Raw genomic sequence first — 23,836 nt, 5'->3', positions numbered from 1 at the left:
AACACAAACAGAAAGACTTCCTCTTCTTCTCAGGTTTCAGATTAAGAGCAATAGGAAAGAAGAAAAGGAAAATAGAACTCCATGTTAATGTTTATTTATTCCAAATTCAAAACTGGTTAAATCAGTTTTCCATAGATCTCTCTGGAATATTCTTCACTCAAAGGTTCTTTAATTAAAAGTCAATCTATGAGGAAACACTCAGACCAATAATTAATTTCAGGATAGGTCTTTATTTCTTCACATGCTGAAGATAAAATTTCCAGCATGCCCCCTTTCAATAATTAAAACCCCAAATTACAAATCATGATGAAATGATGCCTATATTGCTCCACAATTCCACTTTCCCTCATGACTGGATAAAAATAGTTTCTAAAGACAAAAAAAAAAGTTAGTAAGTTTAAACACCGTAAGTCAGGAAAGGTATTTTGCTTCTGGGTGTCAAATGAAAAGGCATAACTCTACCAGACAGGCAGACAGGTAAAGTTCCAGGGACTAAAAGGATATTCATATTTACCCATCACCTTCTATTTCCTAATGACTTGTTTTTTTCAAAAGGTGAAAGTTGAAGTTAGTCAGATTGGGCATAGGTTATCATGGATGTTGGTGCCCCCTCATGGTTCTAACAAAAATGTAAGTGTTATCAGCAGACACTACTTCATATACCACTATGAAGTGAAAATTTATTGTCTATGGTCAAGTATGGAAAAATTATAAGGGAGTCCATCCACATTTCCTAATCCACTAAATTTTCTTCATATAAAAATGCAGAATAAACCACTGCCATGAACACAAATACACTGACCCAAGGACCTATAAATCAACCTCCTAGTCAACTGATGGTCTAATTTGGATGCTAGTAGAAGTAGTCTAACGAATAGTCTAGTGAATTTCTGGGAGTCAAAATGTACTACTGTGATGATTATTCAACAATGAAAACTTTCACAATACTAACTCCAATTAGGTTGGTAAGGTTAATGACTAGAGTAAATTGAATAATCAGAATCCAATAAAAGTATCTGATAAGGGTCCACCATAAATAGCTGTAAAACAAGTTCTGTTATCTTAAGACTTGAGGTCCCAAATATTTCCAGGGTAACTGGCTAAAAGAGAAATATTTATGAACTATTTTTACTTCGGAGATCTGACTTTACCAAAACCTAGCAAAGGTAAGATGCTAAGACTTATATAACACACTGAGATATAGAGATGTGTAAGACAAGGTTTCTGTCTTCAGATCTGACAGAACATAGCAGATTAGATGAAAAAGTTTTGCCAATTAAAAGGTAAAATATGAGGATTTAGGAGAAGAGAGAGTAGGCATAGGGCTAGCTTAACAAAAGAACAGATAAATCCTGGATCCCCTATTTTACAACACAAATGTCTTCTTCATTACATTAGCTTAGAAAAAAATTTTCCAATTCTAAATAATCCATTTAAATGCTGGTCTGATTTCCCACTATCACTGCAGTGAGAATGTTTCAAAATAACAAGGTGGGAGGGAGGAAGGAGGTGGTCACAAACTTCTCTAGTGAAAGTTTTACATACATACTACGAGTGAAAGGAAGGAAAGGAAAAAAAAAAAACTTATAAGCACCTTCAACAAAATCTTGTGTTTAACTCCAGGGTATTCACAGCCTATCCAGACCTCAAGTTAACAACTCCAATTTAAAAGAAAAAATTTTTTCTTAGCTTAATAAAGATAACCTTGAAAAGCAAAAGCCTTGAAAGGCAGGGAGAAACAAAATATTGTCTATACAGAAAGTACTTTTCACTATAAAGTTTCATTAGGTTAACAACTTAATTCTAAATGAGAGAAATATAACTATATTTATCTGTACTTTTCTGTATTTTTTTTTCAGTGAGATTTTTCAGAACAAGAAAAGAAAAGCTCAGGGTAGCCAACTTGTCTTCAGTGACTGCCCTACTGCCAAAAAGTATCTTTCTCTACACCATCTGAATTTGTTTTAAAGTTATCTAAAATGCCAACATGAGATATTGCACTCAACATCACACAGCATTAACAGAGCATGTGAATAAGTAAATGAATGAGCAGGCTCTGAATCAAATAGACACAGGTTAAGTCCCACTTTGCCACTTATCAGTTACGTGAAACCCTTCTAAGACAGTATTTTTGCCTTTAAAATGGATATGAATATCCCCTCCCAGCATTTGTATACTTCTCAGGCACTTTATTCAGGATATACATTTAACCATTTACTTTCACTCTTATATTTCCTCAAACATATTTAATTATTGGTGCGTTTTTAAATCAGTGTGTCTTAAAACAGTTTTGCTCACCGTTGCTTACTCAGAACAGCAAAATGCCTAATATATAGTAGAAACTCCATACCTTTATGAATAATGAGATAAATACAATGACACCATAGGGTTATGGTGAAAATGGGAATATGTGAAAACTGTATCAACTCATTTAATTCTCATAACAATGTTTAGAAAGTAGAATCTACTATTATCACCACTTAACATATGAGGAAACTGGAAAGAGGTTATATACCTTGCCCAAGATCACAAAGCTAGTGAGTGATGAATCAAGGATATGAATCCAAGCTCCATTCCTGCTCTTCACCATTATGTCAGACTTGACACACATTAGGTACTGATTAAATAGTACTTTTTATTGTGGTTTTAAAATGTAAATATATCTAGGGAAGGAGGGTATAGCTCAGTGGTAGAATACCTGCTTAGCATGCACAAGGTCCTGGGTTCAATCCCCAGTACTTCCATGAAAAAACAAATAAATAAATAAACCTAATTACCTCCCCCTCAAAAATGAGGGAGGGGAAGTAACTATATCTAGGTGGTTTAAGGTATTTATCAGGCACTCAACAATCAATGTCCATTGGTTTAAATGGCTTTCCCCCAATACCTATGAGAGATCACCATCACTAACAGAAGTAATTAAGTCATTAAAAGACCTTGAAATCCAAACTTCAGCTATTCAGCAGCAATGGATCCAAGAAGGAAGGAAAAAATTCTATTTCTTCTCGTGGTTTTCTAAATGAATTCTGGATCCTCCCTAGTTACCAGTTATTCACTGTAAAATTTTTTAGCAAGTACTGTGCTTCAGTAGAATAGGAGACAAGATAATTATGACAGAACTACTGCTTCGAAGATCTTCACATCTCGTTTACAAATAATGCTTTGTCAATTAAGAGATGAAACTGGTGAACAAGTAAGCTTCTTTGAGCTAATCTAGGATTCTACCATTACAACAGAGGAACTTAGCATTTTTCTATTAAAAAAGCTAACAGAAAAAGATTTGAAAGTGAACTTGAGGAAATACAATCTACTTCTGAAATAACTGTTCTTCCTCCCTCTTTCTCAATCCTACATCTTTCATGTTTGTCTATAAACAGATTCTCCTTGGCCTTGCAAATCCTTTCAAAAGGGGATGATTAAGTCAGTACTTATTTACTAGCTTCCCTTGCCTAAAACTTTTCCACTAGATTTGTCTCTTAAATTTAAAGCCTCAAATTACCTATCAAATACAGATGGACTTCTGATCAATTCCTACTATACTTATATTTTATGCATCTTAAACAATGTTACTTTTGAACATGAGTTCTACCTTTAACAGCAAGTTTTTTCCCCCTTTGAATTCTGCTTTAGCAAAAACTGATGCCATCCAATTACATTTAAAATTAAATTCAAGAGAAGGCAATGTTATTTCTGAAATGGAATATCAATTCTTGCAACTTCAACATTTTTTTTCTTGTAATATTCGAGTAAGCTATTCAATTAATTTAGTCCACTATCTGGAAAAGAAGTGCATCAGAGCTTTCATGTTAGGAAATACGTTTCTGCCTATTTCCATATTGGTCAGTCATCCATTGAAAGCAATGGGTACTGAGAAAATTATGCAATTTTCAATTTTTTATCTAAGGTTTTATGTCAAACTGAGGAGGTTGGAGAAGGATGAGGAGAGCTCTTGGTCTTATATTTTTATTTACAGGTATATCTGAAGTTATGCAAATTATCTAAAACATGATTATTCTACTCTGAAATACTGAAGAGAAAATCCAATTCTCAATAACCTACTCTAACATTTAGTAAAAATTAGATTCTTTTTCTTGAACATTCAAATAAAGCTTTTATTTAAATTGAATCTCCTTTCCTTCCAATGTTTCATCTTTCAGGAGATATACAGAATATTCAGCTACCATTTTATGACAGCCAACATATATATTTTTGTTAAACTATCCTCTATTATTTCAAGTTAAATACCTCAAAACTATAACCTTTCTACTCCTTCTTAACCTTTCAATGACTTTTATTGGAAAGGATAATCTCAAGGATTTTATCCATATTTTTCATTCTGTAGCCAATAACAGAATGAATTAGAGAAAAGACTTAAGTACAATTAAGTATTAGCCACAAGACCTCCTAGCTATAGAAAGTTAAACTTCTACTGACATGTTAATAAAATGGTAAAGAAATGAAAAGCACTGCACAACTCATCCATTTAGCTTATAGTGTACTGTGATGATTAGGTTTATTTCTCTATTTTGGTCAAGGATGGAGACAGGTACAGAGAAATACTGTACTCCTGTCTGCTTATCCCTCATCATGTACCTGTATAGATTTATTTTTAATGGTTGTACTTCCTTACGCTAATTTCTCCTGACTCATCTCCACAACAAATGACAAACCCATTGTTTACACCACTGTGCAGATGACAGAATAAAGTACATTAAAAATAAAGAAAACACTCCCTTAGTTGACCAATCAGCATATACCATTCCCAACTTCCAAGGAAAAACAAACCTCACAAAACTAAGACACCTACAAACTTAAGCCTACATGATTTAAGGAATTACTAAGAGTTTTGCTTATTAGGCCAAATTCCAATGGACAGAACTTATCTATGTATGTAAAGTTTACAGCATAGTATTTCAGTAAGTACTCCACTCAATATGGTAACATTTCTTCAGAGGATTTAAAATCTTAATAAAATATTGGTATTTTGTCCATAGCTGCATGACTGTGTTACCTTGCAATTCATTGCCTGTTTTTTGAAAAAGGTCAGGAGGGAGGTAGAAAAAATAAATTGTCATAAAGTATACTGGTCTGAATCATTTGAAAGCTTTGATTTCCACTTTTGCTGCTACTCATCACAACCAGTTTTCTCAAAACAAAAACAAAACACCTGTTTTCCTCATTTTTAAAATAAAAGTGCTGGATGAGATTTTTCTAAAATTTTTTTTATCTCTGTAAAAATAATACAATTGAATGATTCTAACTACCACAATAGATTTTAATGGGAATAAGGATCCTGTCACATCCTTCTCTTCACTGTTTCAAATACAGCCTGAGTAACACACTATCCTGAAATACCCAACCCATGTCAATACAAAACCTATCAATACAAACCTATGCTTAGAATTCAGTAGGTTAAATGGAATAGCGGGAAGTGTCCATCTTTTTGGTCTACATACTTTAAGTATTACATTTCTATCTCTATAACTTCATCCAGTCCCAGGTAAAAGAGAATCTGGTCTTTGACTAACAGACAAGATTCAAACTCTTTAAAAGATATTTTCCCTATTTGAACAGAACCCAAGATCCAATAATGTAATTTTCAAAAAACTAGCCTTGCACCAAAATTAGCTGTGTTTGTGGAAGAGAATAACTGGCAAGTGGTACTTCTAGATAATTCAGTTGTTCTTTCTTATGACTAAATTTATAATTAGCCTTTAGAGCTGTTTTCTTTCTGCTGCCTTAAGTTACAACTTCTTTCTTCAGATCAAGATTTTCTAGCTTCCATTTCAGGGAGTGGACAAGAGAGTTACAAAAGAGATGATAACTAGTAAGGCTAACTCTTAGTTTGTTCTCAGTATGGTATGTTTTACCGAGCTTTTGGTTAAATGACCTTCTTTTTGAAGAATGAGGTCCTGCAACGCCGCCTATCTGTGGACCCAGGAAAAATTATAAACAGTTATTATGAAACCAGATCACTAGGACAAACCAAGAGGCCTTCCTATTCCAACTCACCACAACCAAGCCTGGCTCCAAAGCAGACTCTTTAGCTGCCTATGTTATGTGGAAAGCAACAGGGCCTAGCTTAATTCTTGCTCACTAAGGAAGCATTTGAAAATGTATGAGTGTGTATATGTAAGGATCAAATATATTTTTTGTCCACTGAGTTATATATAAATGTACAGAGATATAGGATCAGTTCATCCAAAATCCCTGAGAAACGGAAGAAGTGAAGGTTACTTCGCCAGCCACAATAGTTATGAAAAAAACCTGCAGCAGAACAGTATGGAAAAGTACAGCTTCTCACGTGTCTCTCACATACACAGATACTTAGTTGTGAGTCCATTACAACCTTGCCTCCCCCAAAAAACTGCTCCCCTCCACCTCACAAGTGGGAGAAATTTACCAACCTCCTAGCCGTTCCCCAAGAGCCTCATCTACCTATTATCTTACCCCTCCCGCTATGGTCCCGCCCCCGCCCCAGGAGTAACATGGCCTTACTGGCCTCAGGCCGACCCCGCTGGGTGTGCAAATAGGGAATCTAACCAATTCCCTCCATCCTTAACCGTGAGAACCATCCCAGGGTAACGTGCTGTTCACCAACTCTGCGGACTCTGTGGTCCTCCCACCCCCACGTGTCAGCTACCCTCCCCCACATGCCCACACCTCACGATTTCGGCCGGGAAAAGAAAGAGGGCAGTGGAAAGCTTGGCCCCTAAGACAGATCAACCCCACAGGAATCTGTCCCACCTCAAGTTCCCTCCCACCTTTGGCCCCTACCCTTAACCCTCCCTTCCTCCCTCGTTCTTTTGAAACCAGGCCCTTGCCTCAGAAACCTCCTCTTCCTCGTCGTCGTCGTCCTCTTCTTCCTCACTGTTGTTGCTGCTGGTGCCGCCGCCGCCACCTCCTCCTCCGCCGCCTCCACCGCCGCCGCTGTTGTCGCTGTCGCTGCTGCTTTCGCTGCTGCTGGGGGGTCGGCAAGTCCGGTTACGCTTGGCCTTGTGGTGTTGCTGCTGCGGCGGCTTCTTCTTCAGGAGCAGGTCGCAGACTCGCACCATCCCACGAGGAGACGAGGCCGAGCGAGCCCCGCTGCCGCCGCCAACGCCTCCGCCGACCTCCACCGCCGCCGCCGCCGCGGGGGGGCCCGCCACAGCCACCACCGCCGGGGGGCTCCCTTCTCCCTCAGCCGCCGCCGCCGCCGCCGCCGCCGCCGCCACCGGAACCGTCGCCTTCTCCATCCCCGGGGAAAGAGGGAGGGCGCGGGCGGGGGAGGGGCGTGGGGGCTACGCTCTACCGCGACTTCGGCCTCACCGGGGCCGACACAGCACTCGGTGCCGCCTCCGCCGCCACCGCCTCGGTCACCTCTACTGCCGCCGCCGCCGCCGCCGCTCCGCCAGCTCTCACCTCGTCTCGCGATACTAAGGGCGGGGAGCCTGACGATGGGAGGGAGGGAGCGTGAGGAGCGTGAGGGAGCGTGAGGGAGCGGGGGGGGGGGGCGGTTAGAGGCAAAGAGGGAGACCGGGGTGTCGGGAGACCCAGCGGAAGGGAGACTACCCAGAGACCAGGGAAGTGTGCCTAAGGCGACTTCCGATGGGGGGACGGTGAGGACAGAGGAGGCGCGCAGTTACTGTCGTAGCACCCGCGAACACCCGGATTTCTCTTTTCTCGCTATTTCCCCCCCACACGCAGCCCTCAGACCTCCCTTCTTCCTTCCTTGCTGGTGATTAGAACGCAGCCGCAGGCGGAAGTAGAGGTGACGCCATCAGCCGTCGCCTGAGCAGTGGCGCGCGGGTGGCTGAAAGATGAAAGTGAGCTTTCGAGGGCCGGGTTCCGGGCCCTCGCGGGAGGGCAGAACTGCGGTGCGTGGAGCTGGCTGGCAGGCTGGAGAAGGGCGGCCCGGGCCGGTTGGAAAGCGGGTGCGGAAGCGCAGACCAGACACTTTGTTAGCGGGAGGCCCTGACCGCCAGATCCGGGAGGTGGGGCCTTGTTCTGGGCTGTTGTACGTAGTTTCGTGCCTGGCCATTTTTTTCTACCGCCAAATGGTGAGTTAGGGCTTTGAATCTAGAGAGATGGCGTCGTGTAAAGGAAAGAGCCCCCTTTTCCTAAGTTTAACTTTTGAATCATAGACTTCATGAACCTCTGAGTTTATACTTGTGTAGCATGAAGGAGATCCAAAGTTTCCGAAGGAGAGAAGACAGGAGAAGGAAGCAGGAACCGTGCCCGTCTTTGCAGACGATTCAGTCCTTCCACCCTTCACCTACTCAGCTTTTATCTGTGAAGTGAGCATCATAAATAATCATCCTTTTCTGTGAATCTCTTGGAAGGAATATTGTAATGGGAGTTCTGAGTTCATTCGTGGGTGTCTGAAGAACTTTCAGGACTTTTGAAATAATAGTGTAGCTTACTGAACTCAGAATTATCTCTTTCTGGTTCAATAAGAACAGTGGCATAAGGAAAATAAAGGAAACATCAAAGGCAGATATACTGGCACAAGATAAAAAGTATGCCTCAGTTGACATAGTTGCCATTTTAAGACTGCTTAGTTTAGCTGAGTGTGCCTGAAATTTTTTTAGCCTTTTTTTTTTCTTTTTAGTATTGGCATGCCATATGAAATGTGGGCAGTTGCCAGTACTCTAGAGAGTACTATGGCAGAATTGGCAATGATTGAATCAATTCATTCAAACAAAAATTCATCATGTGCCTACTGTGTGCATAGTTTATAAAATAAATCTCTGCTTCCAGGGGGCTTTACAATGTAATAAGTGCTATAGTAAATACGTGACACAAAGTGCTAACCATCTGCCTGTACCTCTCCTACAGCGGTTGCTAAGTTCTGGTGCAGAACAGTACACTACAGTGTATATTTTAACACCAGAGATTTAGGTCTATAACCTCAGCTGGATTCCTCCTTCCTACTTATCTATTGTATTCTTCAGCACTTTATCCCCTCCTCCCACCAAGATATTTTTGCAGTGTTTAAATCCCAGCCACATTTCATTATATGTCTTTACTTCAAACTTCACAAGAAGATTGATGCTATTAGGTACAAAATCCTTCAGTTTTCCAAATGCTGGAAGCTGATACTTCTGGATCTTTTCTTTCCTCCAGTGTCAGAGGAATGAGATACTCCCTGCTCTTACACAAGGTGAAGTATCTGTATGTACTTTAGTTCCAATCCCCTCTTGCCCTTCTGTTTGTTATCTTTTCTGTCTCCAATCCTCTACATTTGTGGTTCCACTCTTATTTCCTTTCCTTTACAACCAAGCTTTAAAGAGTATTCTATGTTCAGTTTCTCTTTTTGTTTCCTAAATTTCACTTACTAACCTTCTGCAGTCTAACTTCTCTACCTATAACACTATCAAAAACACTTTCTTTGAAGTAATCCCATTGTTTAGAAGAAAGTGAATTCTTGCTTTATATAGTAATGAAATGATTAACTTCTTGGAACTAGTAGAATAAGGTCCAACCCATTAGAATGGTCAAAGCCCCTGGAGTGACTTTCTGTTATTTTTATTTAGCATTTTTTGCCTTTTAGAACTTTGTAGCAGAAACTTGACTAGTCATTCATTAAACGTATTTCTTCTTCCTGGACATACAGCTAGACTAAATATCCCAATTTCCCTTGCAGTCAGTTGTGACCATGTGAGACCATGTGATTGACTTAACCAGTGAAATGTGAATGGAAGTAATGCACTCATTTCCAGGCTTAGAGAAGTCCTTCTATTCCTCCCTTAGTCTTTCTCCATCAACTTGAAGCTAGTGAGTATGGTAACCTTGAAAACTATATGTTAGAGATGCCAGAGCCAGAAGCAGGAAGGAGCACGAGTGGCTGAATTAATACTCGGGAAGACAGACACCTCCAAATTATAAACACTTATTTTTGGACTTCTTGTAAGAAAGAAAATTGAGGTTTGATAATTTATTTCATAGGAGTTAGAATGAACATAACATCGAAATTGGTATTGACAGTAGGGTACTGCTAAGATAGTAACCTAAATATGTTGTGTCAACTTAGTGATGATGTAGCAGATGTTGGAGAAACTGGTATGAGAGGCTGGAAAAAGGATACCCATGTTTTGCAGTGGCAAAATAGTTGGTAAAACTGTCACCCATGATAATTGAAAAGCATATTAGCCATCTATTGAGTCGTTAGCTCTGTACAGTCTTAATAATAAGAGGTAATCGTTCAAAAGAGTAAAAGTAATGGTATATTTTGAGTTTTTACGTTTTACCTTAAGCAAGATTTTACTAAAGAGATAAGCTCAGGAAACAACTGCAGAAATGAAAATGCATAGAAATATTTGGAAAGATTGGGAAAGCTGACTTTTTCTAGACCTTGCACAGTTAAAAAAAAAAAAAGATGAAACTGGAAGAGGTCTTGAATACAGTCCCCTCAAGATTTAGTACTGGAACAAAGATCAAATCAAGTTTTTGGCCTTCCCATCCAAGGCCATTATTTCAGATGGCCTCAAGGTAGCTGGGATGAAGTTCTTGAGAAACTGACATGGGAGCAAAGAAGCAAAGAAGTAAATCAGATTTGAGAATTATGTGAGAAAGAACTTTGGGTGTAATTACTGGAAGAAAATAGATCACAGGACTAATTTTTGAAGGAATTTTATTAGTAATCAAATCATGAAACTGATTCAAATACTGTTCAAGTATTAAAACAGTGAGGCAACTCTTCAACCCCAAACTTACATAAGTAGAAAATTGGGCTTAAATGCTTTACAGCTTCCAGTACTCACATAGGATTTGGCCTTAGAGAATAATGGACAGAGAACATTTCAGAAGCTGATGTCAGACCAAACAGAAGACAGAGCACAGACAAGTTCCTCTCCAAAACTAGATTGGGATCTCATCAAAACTTCTTCCACTCTCAGGGGAAATAGATCACAAAATGCCTACTCAGTATTTCATCATTGTTTTATTTATCTATATATCTATATCTGTCTGTCTGTCTATCTATCTATCTATCTATTGCCTAGTGTCTCACATTTTTCTCTTTTCCTAATGACAGCATATTGTAGTTACCTCTTTCTTATCTACCCCTGTACATTGTGTTTGCTGGAACTTGGGGTGATATTAGAGATAACTTGTGTTTTTAACTCATAGGTTGCATTTGGACTTAATGAAGAGAAATGCACATTACCTGAAAATGTAGACTTTAAGCCTGACCTAGTGACTGGATAGAACTTTTAGGTTGTGTTTATTTGGGTAGGATGTGTTCCTTGTGTGGGAAAAGAGGTAAAATAGATATTTAGTAATCAGAATAGTGGACTTTTGCTGATACTCAGTTCTTTTTGGGGGCACAATTCTTTTTAGATTTTATCTCCCAGCCTCCTTTACAATTAGGCTTACCAGTTAGATATGCCAGTTAAGTTCTAACCAGTAGAATATAAATATAAATGATGTGTTCCTTTTGCAACTCTGGTCCATAAAAATATCACATGAAAAGTTTCTCAGCATTTCCCTATTCCTCACCAACTTAAGGCATTTGTTTTGGAAGCCCTGTATTGAACATAGCGAAGCCACAAGGTGGAAAGACTCTGGTTTCCTGAATCTTCACTCAGAGGATAGCTGCCTGCCTGTTAGGAATACTTGTGTTAGAGTTCATGTGCATTCTTTTGTGTGACCCACTGACATTTGAGAGTTTGTTCTAATATAGACCTACCCTTCTTTGCTCCAAGTGCAGCCATCCATTTCCCCCTCTTAACTCATACCTCAGAGGTAGGCTCATAAGTCAAGCTGGCCAAACTTACCCTAATTCCTCAGTCACAGTGATTGGTTTAAGAATGGGCAGGGTAACAAAAGCTAATCAGATAACAGCCTCACCATTTTGGCTAGCATTATTGAGAAAGAGGCACCTTACTCTGGCTAGAATTAAGCAAAAAAAAATTACCTATGGCCTTTGGTCACCATGTGAAGTGAACCTGTCTGAGAATGAAATCATTGCAAGAAAATTGAAGCAGTCTCAATGGTATTGCAAGAGGGAAAAAGAGCCCATGAATTGAGACATGTATTTCTTGGCTCTCTCCTCAGGGTTGAAACCCTAAGGGGTAAGGGACAGATACTGCCAGGAAGACTTCGGAATTTAAAAACAGGGAACTTGTGGCTTGTGCCCTGTTTCCCACTTGGAATTTTGCCCAACAGAGGCAACTACAATCAAGTAGAAATGGCAGCATATTGTGTTTAAGCAGAGGGCCAGGCAGCATTGACCACCACTCCTATTCCTGCATCTTCCTTGACAGCAGTGAACTGAAAAGGAGATACAGAATTCTTTAAGAGGTATGTAAATTTTGTTCACAGTAAGAGCCCAATTGCTTTATATGGGCTTACTGCAATACAGGATGGTGGAAACTTATGACAGAGGCTGTGGTATGAATCCATGGGTTGGACAGAGGATCCTACTGAGAAGACATTAACACCCATAAATTCTAAGGTTAGCCCAGAGGAAAAACAGTTACACTTTCAGAGAATTGTTTACAACTTGTATCAAGAATGGACCTTCTAGCCACAAATTTAGACAAGAAGCAGACCAGATACTCCCTCCACCAATGCCATGATAGTAAGGGACTTACCTCCCACAACCAGATAAAATCTTAGAAAGGAGAACAGCCTAATAATATCTTAAACTTTTACTTCCCTGTACTTCCATCCAAAATTGATGTGAAATTCAAAATAGACTGTTAAACTGGAGAAGAGTAAGAAATCTCAGAATGGCAAGGTTTGGGTTTTTATTCCTGAGTAGTACGTAAATTAGTACCAGTGTCAATAAATGACACACCCTGAAATCTAAAACTGATGAGTGTAGGTGAGTTGCACAGTAATGATTCCATGGCTCTGGCTAGGAAGTTTGGTGATACTTACTATGTTGTAGCAAGCAAACAAGCTGTTAAATTTAGATCCTAGGCAATGTCTGTATCAAGATTAAAGTTTTAGGGGAATTGATAGAAGAAATGTCAGGAATTGATAGAAGAAATGTCAGGATTTTGGAATGTGTCCATTAACGAGATCCTACAAGAAAGGGATGCACTTCAGTTCAAGGTAGCTATATAAATGCAGAAGAAAGAATACAGTTGACCCTTGAACTGTAGATTTTTTTCAGTAAATACGATTGGCTCTCAGTATCCATGAGTTCCACGTATGTGGTTAAATCTGCAAATGCAGAATCCACAGACACGGAGGGCTGACTACTGGATTCAAGCGTCGGTGGATTTTGGTATCAGTGGCAGGTCCTGGAACCAGTCCCACTTGAGTACCAAGGAACAACTATGCATTGCTACAACACCCCCTTCCTGCATGTACTCAGTAATTCGTGTGACTGAGAATCAAATAAACCTGCATCTTCTCTGTCCTGAGCTAAAATTAATGCAAGCAAAAGTAGGGAGCTAGAAACAGTAAAAGATTCAGTTGGAACCCTGACAAAAGCCTGATTTTTGATCACCTCATGCATCTCTTGCAGGTGTATATCCTGTCTGATGAAAGTTCACAAATTAGTCCTATTATGAGGAAGCATTCACTGAGATGCAACTTGGGGGCAAGTGGACAGATAAAACCTGGCTGCATTATCCCTAAACTCATTCCTCAGTTTGTAATTTTGGATGCAGTAGTCAAAATGAAGATACTTAGTTAATTTAGTTGACTGAAGGATAGACATTGCATTCCAACCTTGTAATACATTGCTAAGGGACAGGAAACAGATTCGCACACCATCTCTCTTTTTGGTTTCTAAACTACAGAGTTAACCAAAAGGCAAGGTGACCAGCAGCCAACTAAGATTGCAAAAGATTTGTATAGACAAAAACACCAAGCCTTGCAAACAAAGACCTATGATTCCTTAATTCCAATACCCTCTTATTGTGCAAGGGATAAGGGAGCACCTTCCAGAGGGCAAACTCAAGACATTAACTGACCAAGGACCTCATCAACTAGCTAATCAGAGTGTCCTTACTCTTCTTGTTAGGTATATACTAATACCTAATAAAATTATCTTTATCATGCTGTACCATGATGAGCTACATGCAAACCTGGTTAAAAGAAATGCATATCACCTAGAACTCTTGGTTTCCAAGCAATATACAAAAATTGGATGAGATTTTGGCATGTCTGCCATTGGAGAGGAGAGTATTTCAGTTGTCCATGGGATAATTGTATTGTCTTATGCTGGGACATTTTTGAAATTATATATACTGAACAAAGCACAAGAGTAGGTACTGGGTAGCAAAAGGGTGAAATGTAGTGAACAATTCTTTTTGTATGTCTGTCTTTTCACAAGATTTTTTTCCTTTATGTAACAAAGCTGTCAATTATGTGACAACCTGCCATAAAGATAGGCACATGAGTCTATCTTTAATTTAATTTAATTATCTTTAGTTTCATACGAATTCCAGAGTAATGTATGAAATTTTTACTGAGGCTAAAGCTACTGCTGACCATCTTTGACACAACACAGAGCAAACCTATTTTACCATATACAGGCATACCTTGAAAGTATTGCAGTTTCAGATCCAGACTACTACAATAAAGCAAATATCACAGTAAAGTGAGTCATACAAATTTGTTGGTTTCCCAGTGCATATAAAAGATATGTTTATACTATATTGTAGTCTATTAAGTGTGCAATAGCATTATGTCTTAAAAAATGTACATACCTCAAATAAAAAATGCTTTATTGCTAAAGAATGCTAATCATCATGAGTCTTCAGCAGGTCATAGTAGTAACATCAAAGTAGTATCACAGATTACCCAATCAAATATAATAATGAAAAAGTTTGAAATGTGAGAATTATATCATAGTGTAACACAGAGGCATGAAGTGAGCAAATGCTATTGGAAAAATGGTGCTGATAGACTGGATCAGTGCAAAGTTGCCACAAACCTTTCATTTAAAAAATGTGCTGTCTGTGAAGTGCAATAAAGCAAAACGTAACAAAATAAGGTATGCCTATAAAAAAAAAAAAACAAAACAGAAGAAGGCAGTATAAGCAATAGAAAGAGGAGAGTCCAGATAGCATTTGAAATCCAGGACCATAGACTAACCCATAGTCCATTAAGTGGCCACTAAGTTCTGTCTTTTTTCCCCACCCACACCTGCCACCCTCATTTAAGCTATTTTAAAGGAGGTTTTATACATTTGCAACTAAAATATTCCTGACTAATATAGTTCCTGGGTGGCATAGTCCCATTCTTCGACAATCTTACAAAACAAAGAAAGTTAATGTTGCTCCACCAAAATGGAGATATTCTTTCAATTGCCTTCCTTGGAGAAACTGTGTTTGACTTTCTTACAGAAGATATTGATTTATGATTACTTCCTAATGGCCAGAGTCATTCACCTCTTTTCAGCTCCTAGCTTACCTGATACGGAATTTGACATCAGTTGTTGCAGTTTCCAAGGGGGTTCCAATAAACAATTCCCCTCTTCTTGCCTAGGTTGTGAACAATTTGGGAAATAAAAGTGAAGGATGTAACTACCTAGTTGTGAGGTTGGAAGACAAAGCTAAATCAGACATTCTTCACAGATTTACGAATTATATAAGTCATCCAGTCTCCCCAAGTGTAGAGAAAGACCCAGAGCTATTTTGAGGTCCTTTCACTGAGAACAAACATCAGAAGCAAACATGATGCTTTCTCCACTAGCATCATTGACCAATTCCTATTTGAAACTTACTTCCTTTAGTTTCCATGATAACGTACTTGCTTTATCTCTCTAATCAATCCTACTTATTATTCTTTATAGGCCTTTCTCTCTCTGCCTCTTAAATGTTAAGAGTTCCCCATGATTCAGGCCATCACATTATTTCTGTCTTATATAGTGTCCTTAAGGAATCTCATTTAAGCTTACAATTTCACTTACCCATGTTTAAGACTAGTGAATTCATAACCCTTATCTTCAATCTAACACATATAGATCCAGGGTTATCAATGGAAGTACAGTGTTTAAACTAATATTTCTTTACCTTATCTCCAACCTAAATAGATCCAAGATTACCAAATTCTACTCATTCACTCTATGATTTGTGTTCTCATTGTCCAGTTACTTTATTTGTCCTCACAACCTTGAAGGAACACAAATATACTTTCATTGATCTGTTTCAGCTCTCTAGCTCTGAGTTACAATCTAGCTTGCAGATACCTATACCATCTCAGCATCTCATAATTGTACATAACATCACACTGACTAGCTACATTGATTATATGCTCAGAGTACTGGGTGACTAGATTTCAGGGAGTGAAAACTCCAGTGAAAATCCAGGTAACTACACTGAAATTTCTGAGAATCAAGAGGTCTTGAGCATCTCAGGATTTTCTCCTCAAAATAATAGAAAACGTAGTATACCTTTTCCCCGTATCAGTGAGAAACCAGTTGATGAGCCTCTTTGGATACTGTAAGTAGCATATGCTACATTTGGATATGCTATTCCAATCTATTTAATGAGTTACTGACTTTGAAAAGTCCCCCAAACAGTAGAACTTTTTAGCTGGTCTAAGCGGTAGCATAAGAGAGATCAAGATGCTATTTGGAACAAGGAGGAGAATCAATGTAACCTCCTAGGACTTTGGATCAACACCACATAATCAGCTACTCTTTTGAGAAACAGTTCCTGGCCTTGTCTTGAGAGCCTTGGTAGAGACCAAACACTACCATGAGAATTTAAGGCCATGAAGTTTTGGATAACCGTCATAAACTGAGTTTTTTCTAACTTAATAAGCTGTAAAACTGTGTATAACCAGAATCACTCCAACATCAACTGGAAATGACATATGGAAAACTGGAGTAAAGCTGTTCCTGAAGCCATTAGTAAATGACTTGACCAAGTAGGTGGCTCACATTACGAGGTGACTGGTCTGTCTATATTGCCACCATTCTGTCAAACCACACTTGTGACCACGTAGGGATTCTCTATAACCAGTTGATTCAGGAAGGAAAAATTCAAGTCCGGTTTACAGATGCTTCTGGAAAATGAGCTGGCCCCTGACAAAGGCAGATTGCTATACCATTACAATCTCACTCAGAGATTAACATTGAAATACATGCAGAAGAGAAAGTCCTTCCAAAGTGAAGAACTTTAATCATTATATTTCACTTTTTCAGTTTGCTTGGAAAAGCAATGTCCCATGCCTGTTTATGGGTAGTGGTTAATGATCTGGCTGGACATACAGGGGCATGGAAAACTAAGACTGCAGGATTGAGAGAGAAGTAAATTTGCAGAAGTGATCTGTAGATGGAACTTCTGTAGTGTTAATAGAATGTGAGCATATTTATATTTCATGTAAGTGCTAGCAAACAACAGCAGCAGCAGCAAAAGAGGCCACCTCTGCAGGGGAGGCGTATCATTAATCAGGTAGCCAATATGATCTCTTGTGGTTACCATTTAGCCTCTTTCTCCAGTTAGCCAGTACTTGGTAAATGGTTCCCTGAACAAAGTATCATGATGACAGGGATGGAAGTTATTTATGATTTCAGAAAAATATGGACTTCTTTTCCGCAAGGCTGATCTGTGCACTGCTACAGTTGAAAACCCAATCTTTCAGTAGCAGAATGTTGAGCACTTGATACATCATATACTAGGGGGACCAGTCAGCCATCTGGTGGCAGGTTGATTATATTAGACTTCATCTATCATGGAAGTGGCATCAATTTATTTTCATAGAGTGGATCATTATTGTGCAGCTATATTTGTTTTTCTTGCCTGCTATACATACTTCCTGTAGCAATGCTATTTGTAAAATGATGAATGGCTTATTCAGCATTAGAGAACCTCATACAACATTGCATCTGTCCAAAGAACTAATTTTAATGTAGATGATCTAGAGCAAAAAATAACAATCATGTAATCACTTGTTTTATATTGTTTATAATGTCATTAAAGTCATTGACTATAAAGCAATGACTTTATAGAATGGCGGGATGGACTTTAAGAACTCAGTTATGATGTAAGGAGCAAGATGGGAAGTACTGTCTTAAAAAATTCAGATACTCATTCTCCTAATAACAGAATACATTGGTCTGAGAACAAAGTGGTAGCAGTGGAATGGCACAAGTAATTATTAGACCTAACAACAATAAATTATGTTGTCCAGACAGATACACTTTTAAGAATGTAATGGAGCATTAAATAGTTAAACTTACATGATGTTTTAAAATATGTACTAACAGAGAAATTAGTTTTATTATATTGGTGGGCCTATAAAATCGTCTTTTTGAAAAATGTTTTTTTCAAACTGTTTATCCAAAATAAATCTGGATACATTAGAGAAAATTAAAAACTGCTTAATACTGATTATTAGTGCATTAAAATAACAACCAATAATTATTCTATACATATTTATGTATTTTATTCAGTTTCTCAACTGTATCTGTCTCTTACACCATGTTTTTTCCACATCTGAAAATGTATTTTTTCCCAGATTCATTGAAATATAATTGACATATAACATGATATAAGTTGAAGGTATACAATGTGATGATTTGATACACATATATACTGTGAAATAATTGCCACAAGAAAGTTAGTTAACACTTCCATCAGCTCACATAATTAACTTCTCTTCTGTGGTGATAGCATTTAAAATTCACTGTCTTTAGCAACTTCTAAGTTTATAATACATTATTGTTAATCATAGTCACCATGCTGTACCTTAGATACCCAGAAATTATTCATTTTAATAGCTGGAAGTTTACATCTTTGACTAATGTCTGCCCATTTCCTCTGGCACCCAGCCACTGTGAAGAATGTATTTTAATATAGTTTTATGTTTGAAATTTTTAATAGAAATATCTCTAAACTTCTACAATATTGCATTTTATAATTAATAAATTTTATTATTGATGCTCTCAGTTGACTATTCTGTTGGCCTCAGTATTTTTATTTGGGAACATTACTCTTTATATATGTATCTGGTAAACTCAGAGCAAATTATGCCATATGTAGTATATTCTCAAGTTGGATTTATTTTATTAAATTTGTAACTATTTCAGGCGAAACATTTTCAGTTATTGTCTTTCCTGCTTCTACTCATAGTATATTTTTGACCAATATTTTTAGAAAACAAAGCTCATCAAATATATCATCTGTATTTTATGATTCTTTCAATGCTATAGCAAATTTAGATGTTGAACAATAGCAGGTAAATTCTCGGTTTTAGTCCATTCTTGTACAGAATATAAATTTATTCCAGTAAAAATAGAAGCTTGCAAAAAAAACTTGTTTCATAAGTCAGGATTATTTGTTTCCTATTGCTATTGTAATAAATTACCACAAACAGTGGCTTAATCAACACAAATTCACCATCTTACAATTTGAAGGTCAGAAGTTTGATAATTAGGTTTATTTATTTATTTAATTTTAGTGTAGGTACTGGGGATTGAACCCAGGACCTCATGCATGCTAAGCATGCGCTCTACCACTGAGCTATGCCCTCCCTGCTGAAGGTCAGAAGTTTGAAATGAGTTTTTCTGGGCTAAAATGTGAAGATTTTGTCAGAACTGCGTTCTTTTTACTTGCTAATTTATTCAGCTTTTCTGTCTTCCAGAGGTTGCTTACATTCCTTGGCATGTGGCCTCTTCCTCCATCTTAAAGGACATCCCTCCAACTTCTGTTTCTGTCAATCATAACATCTTCTCTGACTCTTCTGTCTTCCTCTTTCATCTTTTAAGAACCATTAGATTATATTGGGCTCACCTAGATAATGCAGGATAGTCTCCATATCTCAAGAACCTTCCTTTAATCACATCAGTCAAGTCCCCTTTGCCATGTAAGGTTATGAATTGCTATGTACAGTTTCCTGAGATTAGGGCATGACCAGGAATGTTTTTATATGACCCAGAAATGACTGGGTCACATTGTAGGTATATGTTAACCTTCTAAAAGTGGGTGAAGTATTTGAAAAGACAGTTCACTAAGTAAGATACATGGATGGCAAATAACTGCATGAAATGATGCTCTGTTCTATATAGAAATATAGCTGATTTTTGTATATGGATCTGATATCCTGCAACGTTGCTAAACTTCCTTATTAGTTCTAGTAACTTATTTGTACACATTATAGGATTTATTTCACAGGAATCATGTTGTCTGTGAATAAAAGGAGTTATACCTTTTCTTTTCCAGTCTAGATGTTTTTAAATTATTTTTCTTTCCTAATTTCATTGGCTAGAACGAGCAGTACAATGTTGATTGAAAGTAGTAAGATAAATCTCCTTTCTTTGTTCCTGATTTTAGAAAGCATTTAGTCTTTCGCTATAAGTATGATGTTAACCATAGTTTCTCATATGTGTTTTCTATCAGGTTAAGAAAGTTCCCTTCTGTTTCTGGTTTTATGAGAGTTTTTACCAGGCATGTATTTTGTATTTCTCAAATATTTTTCTGTATTTATTGAGATGATCATGTGGGTTTTCTGTCTTAGTCTGTTACTATATGAATTATATTGATTGGTTTTTGAATATTAAAATAAATTTACATTCCTGGGATAAACCCCTTATGATGTATTATCTGTTTTGTATATTATTGTATTTTATTTGATAATATTTTAAGGACACTGCATGTATAAGCATGAGATGTATTGGTTTGTAGTTTTCTTTTCTTATAATATTGTTGTATGGTTTTGATATCAAGTAATGTGGTCCTTATAGAATGATTTGGGAAGTATTCCCTCCTCATCAATTTTCTGGAAGAGTTTGTGTAGAATTGGTATTATCTCTTATTTAAATATTTGGTAGAATTTGCTAATGAAGATATATAAGTCTACAGTTTTCTTTGTGGGAAGATTTTTAAATAAAATTCAATTTCTGTAATAGCTATAGAGTTATGTAGATTATCTGTTTCTTCTTGAATGAGCTTTGGTAGTTTGTGTATTTCAAGGTATTTGTCCATTTTATGTCCTTCTTCAACACTGGTAATATTATTTGATCTGAAATCTATTTTGTTTGATATTTATATAAGCACTCCAGCTTTCTTTTGATTAGTTTTAACATGGTGTTTAATTTTTTTCATCTTTTTAAAAAAACTTATATGTTAACATAGTTGGGTCTTGCTTTTTACCTGATCTTAAAATCTCCAGTTTTTAAATGAGACTGTTTAGATCATTTACATTTAATGTGATTGTTGATATGTTTGAGTTTAAATACATAGTTTTGCTACTTGTTTTCTGTTTGTCCCATCTGTTCTTAATTCCCATTTTCCTATTTTTCTACCCTTTTTAGAGCAATTTTTCAATTTTTATTTCTTTGTATCTCCTTTTCTCCTTTGTCAGCTTATTAGATGCAACTCTTTATTATTCACAATAAAGAGATACAGAGTTTTAGTTGTTGATTTAGAGCTCATATTTCTTTAACTTACCACATTTAACTTCAAATTATATTATATTACTTAATGTATAGTGTAAAAACCTTACAACAAGTAATACAAGTATAATTCTATTTTTCTTTTTGGGCCTTTTTACAATTTTTGCCTTACATTTTACTTCTTCATATTTTATAAGTACCACAATATGTTATTACTTTTTGTTTTTTCAAGGAGTCAATTATCTTTTAAAGACATTTAAATAATAAGAAGAGGTCTTTTTCCTTTTTTTCAGCTTCACTGAGATATGATTACAAAAATTTAATATATTTAAGATGTACAATATGTTTTTATATACATTTACATTGAAAGATGATTACCATAATCAAACTAATTAACATATCCATTAACTCACAGAGTTATCTTTTTCGTGTGTGCTGAGAACACTTAAGAGCTACTCTATTAGCAAACTTCAAGTATGCAATACATTATTATTAGCTCTAGTCACCATGCTGAACACCAGAACTATTCCTCTTTTAACTAAAAGTTTGTAACCTTTGACAAACATCTTTTCTTTTCCCCAAACCCTCTCCTCAGCTTCTGGTAACTACTATTATTAATAGTAACTATGAGTTCCTTTGAGTTCAACATTTTTTTAAGATTTATTGTATAAGTGAGATCATACATTATTTGTCTTTCTGTGTCTGGCTTGTTTCACTTAGCATGATGTTCTCCAGATTAATCCATGTTGATGCAATGCAGGATTTCTTTCCTTTTTAAGGTTGAATAATATTCATATTATAATATTACTTCAAATCATTATATACAATCAATTATATTATATATATAATATGTTTATATATTGTGTGTATGTATATATGTATACATATATATGTGTATGTATGTATATATATGTATATACCACATTTGCTTTATTCATTCATATGTTGATGGTCACAGGTTACTTCCATATCTTGGCTATCAAATTACCAATGGTATTTTTCACAGAAGTAGAACAAAAATGTTTAAATTTGTATGGAAGTACTAAAGTCTCCCTGATTTGATTACTGTAGATTTGTTGTATGGTTGAAATCAGGGTGCATGATTACAGCTTTGTTCTTTCTCAAGATTGTTTTGGCTTTTTGGGGGTCTTTTGTGGTTCCATACAAATTTTAGGATTACGTATTCTAGTTCTGTGAACAATGACATTAGTATTTCAGTAGGGATTGCATTGAATCTGTAGATTGCCTTGGATACTATGGCCATTTTAACAATATTAATTCTTCCAATCCATATCTTTCCATTTGTTTTTATTGTCCACAGTTTCTTTTAGCAGTGTCTTACAGTTTTCAGACTATAGGTCTTCTGATTCCTTAGTTAAGTTTATTCCTAGGTATTTTATTCTTTTTGATGCAATGTAAATGTGATTGTTTTCTTAATTTCTTTTTCTGACAGTTCATTGTTAGTATATTGGAGTGCAACAGATTTCTGAATATATAAATTTTGTATCCTGCAACTTTACTGAATATATTAATTTTAATAGTTTTTTGGAGGTGGCTTTAGGATTTTCTATATGTAATATTATGTCACCTGCAAACAGTGACAGTTTTACTCCAATTTGGATTCCTTTTGTTTCTTTTTCTTGTCCAATTACTGTGGCTAGAACTTCCAATTCTATGTTGAATGAAAGTGGCAAGAGTGGGCATCCTTGTTCTTGATCTTAGAAGAAATGCTTTCAGCTTTTCATCATTGAGTATGATGTTGACTGTAGGTTTGTCATTCATTGCCTTTATTATGTTGAGTTATTTTCTTTCTATACCAAGTTTGATGACAATTTTTGTCATAAATGATCACTGAATTTTGTAAAAAGTTTTTTCTACATTTATTGAGACAATCATATGATTTTTATTCCTAAATTTATTAAATGGTGTATCACATTCACTGATTTTTGGATTTTGATCATGGTGTGAGATAATTTCAATGTACCATTGAATTCAGTTTGCTAATATTTTGTTGAGAATTTTTGCATCTATATTCATCAGTGATATTGGCCTGTAATTTTCTTTTTTTATGGTGTCTGTCTGCTTTTGATATCAAGGTGATTCTGGCCTTGTAGAAAAAGTCTGGAAGTGTTCCTTTATCTTCAATTTTTTGAAATAGTTTGAAAAAGATAGGTATTTAATCTTCTGTGAATGTCTGGTAGAATTCACCTGTGGCAACATCTCTTTCTGGACTTATGTTTATTGGCAGTTTTTTTTTTTTTATTTTATTACTAATTCAATTTCTTTACTAGCAATTGGTCTGTTCATATTTTGTATTTCTTTCTGATTCAGTCTTGGGAGACTCTATGTTTCTAGGAAAGTATTCATTTTTCTAGGTAGTCCATCTCATTGGCATAAATTATTCATAGTAATCTCTTATGGGCTTTTGTATTTCTGTGGTGTTGGTTGTAACTTCTTTTTCAATTCCAATTTTATATTTGGGTCCTCTCTCTCTTTCTTAGTCTGACTAAAAGTTTATCAATGCTTTTATCTTTTTAAAGAAACAGCTCTTAG

At 36.6% G+C, this 23,836-nt stretch overlaps 1 protein-coding gene and 1 long non-coding RNA gene across 21 annotated transcripts in view; one reads left to right on the top strand and one right to left on the bottom strand.

Moving 5' to 3' along the window:
• Positions 1–7,689, bottom strand: part of ANKRD17 (ankyrin repeat domain 17) — a 155,634-nt gene extending 147,945 nt beyond the window's left edge. For 4 of the 7 annotated variants that reach the window (XM_014562566.2, XM_032458168.1, XM_032458185.1 and 1 more), the window contains exon 1: positions 6,825–7,689. In XM_014562566.2, coding sequence (XP_014418052.2) covers positions 6,825–7,235 — 411 coding nt within the window. In that variant the 5' untranslated portion in view covers positions 7,236–7,689. The remainder of the gene's footprint in view (positions 1–6,824) is intronic. The other 3 variants (XM_032458169.1, XM_014562567.2, XM_032458199.1) reach the window with 1 other exon arrangement.
• A 35-nt stretch (positions 7,690–7,724) lies between these two features.
• The window catches only part of LOC106730118, a 93,173-nt gene continuing 77,061 nt past the window's right edge, over positions 7,725–23,836 (top strand). For 2 of the 14 annotated variants that reach the window (XR_004312110.1, XR_004312115.1), the window contains exons 1-3: positions 7,727–8,276; positions 9,106–9,142; positions 12,037–12,282. This is a non-coding gene — a long non-coding RNA (uncharacterized LOC106730118). Of the gene's footprint in view, positions 8,277–9,105; positions 9,143–12,036; positions 12,283–23,836 lie in introns of all 14 variants that reach the window. The other 12 variants (XR_004312101.1, XR_004312107.1, XR_004312112.1 and 9 more) reach the window with 11 other exon arrangements.

Source organism: Camelus ferus, chromosome 2 (genome assembly GCF_009834535.1).
Source record: "Camelus ferus isolate YT-003-E chromosome 2, BCGSAC_Cfer_1.0, whole genome shotgun sequence".
NCBI lineage: Eukaryota > Metazoa > Chordata > Mammalia > Artiodactyla > Camelidae > Camelus > Camelus ferus.
Note: the sequence above shows the minus strand (reverse complement) of the source record. Positions and strands in the feature narration are given on the sequence as shown.